At 33.9% G+C, this 8,917-nt stretch overlaps 1 protein-coding gene across 1 annotated transcript; it reads right to left on the bottom strand.

Moving 5' to 3' along the window:
* Positions 1–6,174: 6,174 nt before the first annotated feature.
* Positions 6,175–7,170, bottom strand: LOC106339988 (glutathione S-transferase U5). Its single transcript, XM_013778842.1, has 2 exons — positions 6,780–7,170; positions 6,175–6,610 (listed from the first exon to the last, which is right to left on the bottom strand). The coding sequence occupies exons 1-2, from the start codon at positions 7,095–7,097 to the stop codon at positions 6,254–6,256; spliced, it is 675 nt and encodes a 224-aa protein (XP_013634296.1). The 5' UTR covers positions 7,098–7,170; the 3' UTR covers positions 6,175–6,253.
* Between the last annotated feature and the right edge of the window lie 1,747 nt (positions 7,171–8,917).

Genomic DNA, 8,917 nt, shown 5'->3' with positions numbered 1-8,917 from the left:
CTTTTTCTTTTGAAGTATCACATCACCAATACTTAAGTTCTGTTTAATATAACATATACAAATATTTGAAAGATTTTAAAACATATTAACAATTATTTGAAAAGTATGACAAATTTTATGACAAATGACTAGTGTTTTGGTGCTTTGAAAAAGTATTTCGCGTAATTATAGTCTCTCAAAAAGTACATGATGCAAAACACACGATTTTCTATTTCTCTTCTTTCTTCAAAATCTTTTAGAAAGAGATCGTCGAATTTGGATTCATTTTCTGGTTTCGTTTTGATCTTGTCTGTTTCTCTCTTCCAGCGTTGTATATTTTTTTTGGTGTTCGGTTGATTTTGTCACTAACATTTTTGCCTTTCTCTCTGGCGATGAACGGCTAACTTTTGACTATATGTCGCTATTCTCTTTGATGTGACATTGGCTTTTCATCAGGATCTTTCTGATTTCGCTGATCTACTTTTCTGGTGGTTTTTCCGATCAATCATTTCTTCTTCCTATCTTTCGTCATTTCCTTTTTCTGATTTGGGTTGATTCTTCTCATCTTTAAAGATGACCAATGTTCATGCAGGAAAGTCGAAGGCGTTTAGACCGATTGATGATGATTGATTTTTTCCGAAGAGTAGATCCGGTGGGCGATTTGGTTTCTATAAAGATTGAGCGGTTTCTTCATCAATATGACTTTGCTAACGGTAGAGAGCTCCGTCGGACCTCTTCCTTGCTTCAGGCGGACAAAAGTGAACCATCATTTTGATACGCAGGGTCGGCCATGGGCTAAAACTCATAAAGTATGGATTTTAGGTGCCAAATAATCTATATATTTTAGGGGCAACATTTCCCAAAGTTCTATTCAGTTCTGTGGCTTGGAATCTTTTGCTTTTTGTTGATAAAGATTTCATTTCCTTTTATACATATAATTTACTAGATTCGTTTAATATTAGGATAACTAATTCAGTAAAAGAACAAACCAAACTTTTTATGTCGGTATGTATTAGCAATTACTATATATCTTATATATTAAAACAGAAGTCACAACCTTGATTCATGTGTGATTTTAAAAAAATGGACTTAATGGACCTACTATTAGAAAGTCATGTTACATTTAATCTCTAATCTTATCATTTAAATTTTGGGCCTAACATAAATTTGTATTGGGCTATCAATAATTGGATTTAAACAATAGATGATCTATTGGATTTATAGATAGTATAAATTAAATAGATATAATTTAATGTTGTAATACTAAACCTCCATATGTTAATTATTTAAATATTTGTCGATGTTAACTTTTAAAATTATAAAGATTTTTTCTAATAACAAAAATTATATTATCTAACAATGATTAATCTTCACTACTTTAAACCAATGAAAACAAAATTTAAACTATATAGTTTATTTTAAAAATTAAACAAAAACTAAATGTTTAATTATTTATTCGATAATATAAATCTATGAAGCGGAAAGTTTAACTTTTTAAAAACTTTCTAATTTTGTGAAATGTTACAATATCTTTGAATATGACAACAACAAAATATTTTATTAATCTTTATATATATAGTTACGATTTTAATAATAAAATAATAATCCAAAAATATATTTATAGAAGAAGATACAAATACATGTGAAAGTTTGAAACAATATATTCAATGAAAAAATATACCATACACTTATTTTGTTTTAAAAATAGATAGACACATATATATTATAATATATACCAATTTAGAATTGAAAACAAAATATTTATATAAAAATAAATAAAAATAAAAATTTGCGCGGTTGCGCGGGTCGAGATCTAGTATTCTATTAAAAGAGAAATCATGACTTTTTTCATGTGTGATATTTTAAATGTACTTTTCCCTAGAAAATTATTTATATTATTTTATGCATTTGCATCATAAAATCCTAACAAAATTCAAATTCCCTTATTTATTCTCATCCATGAATTTAGGAAGTGTTTATTCATAATATTTTATTTTCCTATCATTAATGGTATTATCTATATTAATGATACCCCACAGTATAAATAGCCATCGAAGATTTATATACCTTTATATTTATATCCACCCAATAAAACATGCATTGTCACACTCTATATAAAACGTACGTGATGAACATTGCCATATAATTTGATCTTTGAAACTTGATCTAGAGTCATATATTGACAGTGTCTTCGATATGATAAACATTGTCATATAATTATTTTTTTTTATAACTGACCATTGTCATATAATTTGATCTTTGAAACCTGATCTAGAGTCATATAATTCATGTGTCTTCTGCATTTCCCTGAGTTTACACATCCAAGTAAATTTTACACTATGTACTGATGTAGATGTAAGAGAGTAACAACCTTGATTAATATTGACACCATGTACATGTTTCTACCAAAAATTGATCGGTTTATATTTTCATGATGTGTTAAACTTCATAAACCATTGATGTGCAGCAATTTCTTCAATATATTCATACATATTGCTCAATTCATATATTCCCGAAAATTAACAACACTGTTTTAAATGATGTGTGCCTTGAATTGCAATACTACTATCTTTGACATGAGATATATTATCACATTTTAAACCAAACACAGTAAGCATTTGGAGAAGATGAAGATGGTGAATAATAAATATGATTTTTTTTTTTTAAAACATCTTATCTATTAAAATAGAAGTCATGATTTCTTTCATGTGTGATATTTCAAAATGGATCTCTTTAAAAATGTGGTCTACATTGTTTTTGGTATTTACATAATAAAATCCTAACAATATATTTAGTTCTATTATCTATTCCCTTCTATTTATAACTAACTTTTGTTTGAATAAAACACCTAAACTCTCGTGCATTGATAGGAATAAGATTATATACATGATATTAATATAATATCAACAATTGTCTTATTTCATATAAGATTTGTACAGTATTATAATATTTCCTAGATTTGGAGAAACGATTCTTAGATTAGACATCAAAAAGGAAGATGAGAGAAGATTAATAATAGGAAAAATCATATTAATTTGATTGAATGACCAATATGTAAAATATAACATTATTGTATTTGAGAAAGTTATATAAACATTTAAAAACATAGTGAATATTAAGAATATATGACACTAATAAAAAAATATATGTGCGGTTGCACGGGTGAAGATCTAGTTGTTTTTACAAAGGAAGTTACATCTATGTGTTTCACTTTCTTTCTCTTATACTTTTTTTTTTTGAATAATTAAAATTTATGAACAAATATGAGAGTTGCGTGGTTCTAAACTTCTGATGCTCTTTCAGACTCACCTATATGGAAGAACAATCGAAGCCGCAATAATAGGATAATGAAACTCAAACCTGAAACAGAAAAAACATCAACACGAAATCAAGGCTCACACCAAAAAATCAACATATTCCTTACGCTCCTTTGACGTAAAGTTACCAAAGCTTCATTGACAACTGAAACCTCTATTATTTGTAAGACTCGAATGTATGTATGAACTCAAAGATAATAAGAACTCACTCTTCTTATTGCTTAAGAAACTTACACAAAACTTAAGCTCTCTAAACTCACACACACAATGCTCTAACTCGACATTGTCTTTATATAAGACCACACTTATCCTAATCCTAATTGTAAACATATATTTAGATAACTCCTAAATATAATCTTGATCATTATCTCTAAAGATCACAATCTTATTAGGACTAGGATTGCTTGATACTCAAGCTTCCTTCAAGCTTACAACATTCTCCCCCTTAAGCTTGAACTTCATGTCTTTCAAATCTTGAACTCCAATCATCTCTCTCATCTCCTTGTACTTTATTCTTCCCAAAGCCTTTGTTAAAATGTCTGCCTTCTGTTCACTCCCGGGCACATGCTCGACTTCAATCAACTTCCTTTCAACACATTCTCTAATAAAATGATACCTTGAATGAATGTGTTTGCTTCGACCATGGAACACCGGATTATTTGTAAGCGATATTGCAGATTGATTATCAATCCTCAGAACTGTACCATCGTATGATGTTCCCATGATCTCACCAAGAAGATCTCGCAGCCAGATAGCTTGCTTTGCAGCCTCAGTTCCAGCCATGAATTCAGCCTCTTTGCACCATTGATCTCATTGTATCCTGATTAATGTGTCCTACCCTCGCGTGCCACCGGGTTGTTTCACTTATCTCAGACGTCAATAAGCTCATTGTGTCTTTAACTCTCATACGAACTTTATACAAACAATTCTTCAATCTCACTGCTTTCGCAATCAACTTTCCATCACGATCGTGCATAATAAGATGTTCATATTTCATTCTTATATCACATCCCGCCTCTGTAGCTTGTCCCAACGAGATTATGTTGCTCTTTAGGTCCGGTATAAAGTATACATCGACAATCTTTCTTGGCTCACCATTTCTATCCATGAACTCTATGTACCCTTTGCCTTTGATATCAATACGCGAGTCATCACCAAATCTCACTTTCCCTGTGATAGACTCATCAATGCTCGCAAAGTATCTCCTATCTCCACTCATGTGATTGCTTGCTCCGTTGTCGAGATACCAAATATCATCTTCTCCGGCATCACCTTCATATTTGCTTGGAACAACTTTCTCTTCATTCAAGTACACGATCTCATGTAACATAAGTTCGTCTGCTTCTTGAGTCTCAGTGTTCTCAGTTTCTTGTGCTTCTTGAAGTTTCAATAGACGGTCAGGACAATCAGTCACATAATGTCCTAGCTTATCACAACGATAACATGTGACTTTAGATGGATCGCGTGGGGTGTAGTATCTGCCTCTGCCTCGTCCTCTGTTATAGTAGTTCCTTCCCCCACGACCCCTTCCTCTATAATCATTACCAAAGCCTCGGTTAGATTGTGTTTCCTGGTTTGCATACATCAGTTTTCCCTGATCATCTTGAACTTCTTCTTCTTCCGCTACACGCTCTTCATATGCTTTCAAACGCCCAACAATGTCCTCAAAGCTTGTTGTCTTGAGATCAAGTACTTGCTCTAATGCAGCCACAATATGAATGTACTTCTTTCGGGGAAGACACTTAAGAAATTTCTTAACTAGTTTTGGTTCTACGATTTCTTCTCCCAAAGCAGCGGATTTTGAAGATATCTCTGACATCTTTCCAACGAACTCATCTATTGTCTTTGTGTCTTTCATCTTGAGACGATCAAAATCCACCATAAGTGTCTGCAATCTAGCTTCCTTTACTCTCTCTGTTCCTACATACCTAGCTTTGATTGCATCCCACACTTTCTTTGCCGTGCTCAACTCCCCAACTTGCAAGATAAGTGACTCCGGCATAGACTGAAACAAGAGCGCCATAGCCATATCGTTTTTTCCATCATCCTCTGCTTCAGTCTCCACGATCTCCCAGACCTTGTATACTCTGAGAAGAATCCTCATCCTCATACCCCATACGGTATAGTTTGTTGCATTCAATATTGGGCACTTAATAGAGGAAGATCCTCCTTCCTTCTTTATCGAAGGTGACGCTACCACAAGATCACTCATAATTTGATCGAGCTCTGATACCAATTATTGTTTGTAAGACTCGAATGTATGTATGAACTCAAAGATAATAAGAACTCACTCTTCTTCCTGCTTAAGAAACTTACACAAAACTTAAGCTCTCTAAACTCACACACACAATGCTCTAACTCGACATTGTCTTTATATAAGACCACACTTATCCTGATCCTAATTGTAAACATATATTTAGATAACTCCAAAATATAATCTTGATCATTATCTCTAAAGATCACAATCTTATTAGGACTAGGATTGCTTGATACTCAAGCTTCCTTCAAGCTTACAACAACCTCCTATAATGAATAAACTTTACCAATTAAACTAGGAAGTCTTGCTTCAGAATCCGGCTAGAACGAGCCGGACAGACACCAGGAAAAGCCTAAAAAGTAATGTGAAAAGCAAGATCTGGATCAGATCTCTTAAGTAAGACGGGAGCGAATGGATATAACTGACGAAAATCTGTTCATATTTTTGACTAATTAATTATCAGAAGCTCTAGGGGGAACACGAGGGGACCAAAAGTCTTTTATGACGACTTGCTGAAAGGATAAAGAAAAGAAAACTAATTCTCCCAACCACAAAGCAATATCTTTGAAGTTAAAAGAAATCTTTATTTATTAGAAAAAACACATAACAAGCCAAATTTTATTTTTGACATAACAGATAACAACATTACAAACTTAAACATTGGAACAAAGCAATAAAGATGATTCTTGTCTTAATACGTTTAAGCTGATCTGATTCTCTCACCCATGTGATTCATGTGTTCAACATGTTTCTCTTTAGGAGGAATACAATCCTTGACAAAATCAACCTTCTCAAGATTCTTCACCCATCTCTTGTACTCTGGAAACTTCTCCTCTGAGATCACTTCCAGCCCAATTCCTTCCCAACCTCTCTCCAAACAAAACGGGATCACACTTCCGGCGACTAAGTCCAAGAATCCGACAGTCTTACCACCGAAGAAATCTTTTCCGACAAGTTCCTTCTCAAGAATCATAATCAGTTCTCTTGTCTGCTCGGCAAGAACTTTTCTTCCTTTCTCATCTGCTCTTGCCATTGATACAAACCCTGCAGTTATAATCTACAGTGTCCAAGAAAAAGAAACAATAGTTTTGTAAATTTAATTCTATGACTATTAAATATCATTAGCTTATAAAAAAAAATATTGAGATTCTTCTTCTTTTTTTTTTGCTAAAACAAAATATTGAGATTCTTGAAGTTAGGATAGTTTAAAAACCAAGAACGTATACCTGCTCATCGACGAGTTTAGCCAAGAACCGAGCCTTAGATCTCTCGTAAGGATCCTGAGGGAGAAGTGGATTATGCTTCCAAGTCTCATCGATGTATTCGAGAATCACTTGAGACTCAAGAATGGTTTTACCATTGTGGACAAGAACAGGAACCTTCTTGTGAACAGGGTTTAGAGCAAGAAGCAAAGGGCTTTTCTTCTCCAATATCTCTTCAACGTATTCGTACGGTACGCCTTTGAGTTTGAGAGCCATCTCTATCCGACGGCTGAAAGGGCTCGCCCATATCCCCAAAAGCTTCACTTCTTCTTTCTCCGCCATTGGTTTTCTTCTATTTGTTTCTGTTGGTTGGAAATGTTTTTTGTGGACTCCTTAGTGATTCAAACTTCGATTTATAGCCTCAGGGTGTTGATTATTCTCTGGAGAAAACGACGAGGAATTTGCCGTTTTATGGCCGGCAATAATGTGAATACGAAACATCTAGAGAAGAAGGCAAATTGATTTTGACTTCTTCAGACCGATTTGATAAAAGCTCACATCGAGTTTTCCTTTTTTGTTACTTTAGAATTTTCTTGTAACGTAACTTTGCTACTTCAGAAAATATTTTACCGTATGCATGCATTTCGTCGCGCTTCTCGAAAATGTAATTGTTGAAAAACCATAGTATATTTCACTTTTTTCTATTTAATTAATGATTTTGTCCGAATGATGTTGAACTTTGCAAGAAAATCAAATACAAAACGTGGAAATTTATTTTTAAATGTATATTGTTATTTTCTTGCATCTATTGAAATGTTGTTATGAAACAAGTACGTATTGGATTCAAATATACAGTGAGCTTTAAAAGCAACTCTTGTGAATAAAGTTTTTTGTTATAAATGATGTCCATAACCGGTCCATACAACTAGAGAGAGAGTTGACCACGACTTGGAGAGGGAGAAAGAGTCGGCCATGACATGGAGGGAGGGAGAGAGAGGCGGCTTGGAGAAAAGGAAACCATCTTTCCTTTTCTTTATAATTGTTATCTTTCCATTATTATGTATTAGTAGTTTTCCTAATCTTAGTGGATTTAGGTTTTGGATACTTTCTTTTTTACTTATTTTGTAATCCCCTATATAAAGGGAACACTTATTCATTAATGATATACAGAAATATTCAGACCTAAAACCTTAGTTTTACAACACGTTATCAGCACGATAACCTCTAACACCCTGAGCCTAAAACCAAACCCCTAAAACCCTAAACAAAAAGAATCTACCTCGGAACTTCAAAGAATCTACCTCGGAACTTCAAAGAGGTCGTTCTCCCAAACCGTGAGGACCCAGAAAACGAACAAGATATCAAATCGAAGCTCTTGCCAAGACGAATCAGTCAGTGCAAACCGTTTGTCGATCTGACCACCGACGCGCCCTCACGCACCGATACAGTGCGCGCCGATATGCTTTGGAACCCTAATATGTTCTTGCAAGCGTTCCAGCTCGTGTTCATCCGATCAGCCCCAACCCTAAGGCATTCCTGATACTAGACGAACTCAGCCTCAGCTCCATCTGTTCTCAGCTTGCATCCCGGACAGCTACAACTCGTGTTCCCGATCAGACGCGTTCCGTTCCAGCTCGCGTTACAGCTTGTTCCAGCTCGCGTCCGATCGTCTAGCTCGAGGTTCTCTTGGTGGTCGGTTCTACAATCTTCAAAACCCTAAAGGTAATTCGAAATCTTAAAACATGAATCGAATCTGGTTGTTTTGTAAAGATTGAAACCCTAAAATATAATCTCTAAAAAGATGAAAGCCATAGGATAATAGATCAATACCCTATGAGTAAATCGAAGCTCTATAAGTTCGATCCAAACCCTAAAATCGAGATTTGATCCATTGATCAATTAAAATCAGAACCTTGAAGGTTTTTGAATCTCAAAATTAAACTCCCTTGATCTAAGATCAAATCGAATTCCCAAAACCGTAATTTGAAAAATCGATTTTAATTGTTTAGAATTTGAAACTTTGTTTGATTGATTGATCACCTAGAATTATGATTATCATTGTTTAAACTTGAATCTTGAAATCTGAATTGATTGGCATGTTTAAACTAAAACCCTAATGATCTAGTTTAGATTGTTTAAAATTGAAATCTGAAACTATGAAA

This window comes from Brassica oleracea, chromosome C4 (assembly GCF_000695525.1).
Source record: "Brassica oleracea var. oleracea cultivar TO1000 chromosome C4, BOL, whole genome shotgun sequence".
Taxonomy (NCBI): domain Eukaryota; kingdom Viridiplantae; phylum Streptophyta; class Magnoliopsida; order Brassicales; family Brassicaceae; genus Brassica; species Brassica oleracea.
This window is presented reverse-complemented; position numbering and strand designations above follow the sequence as displayed.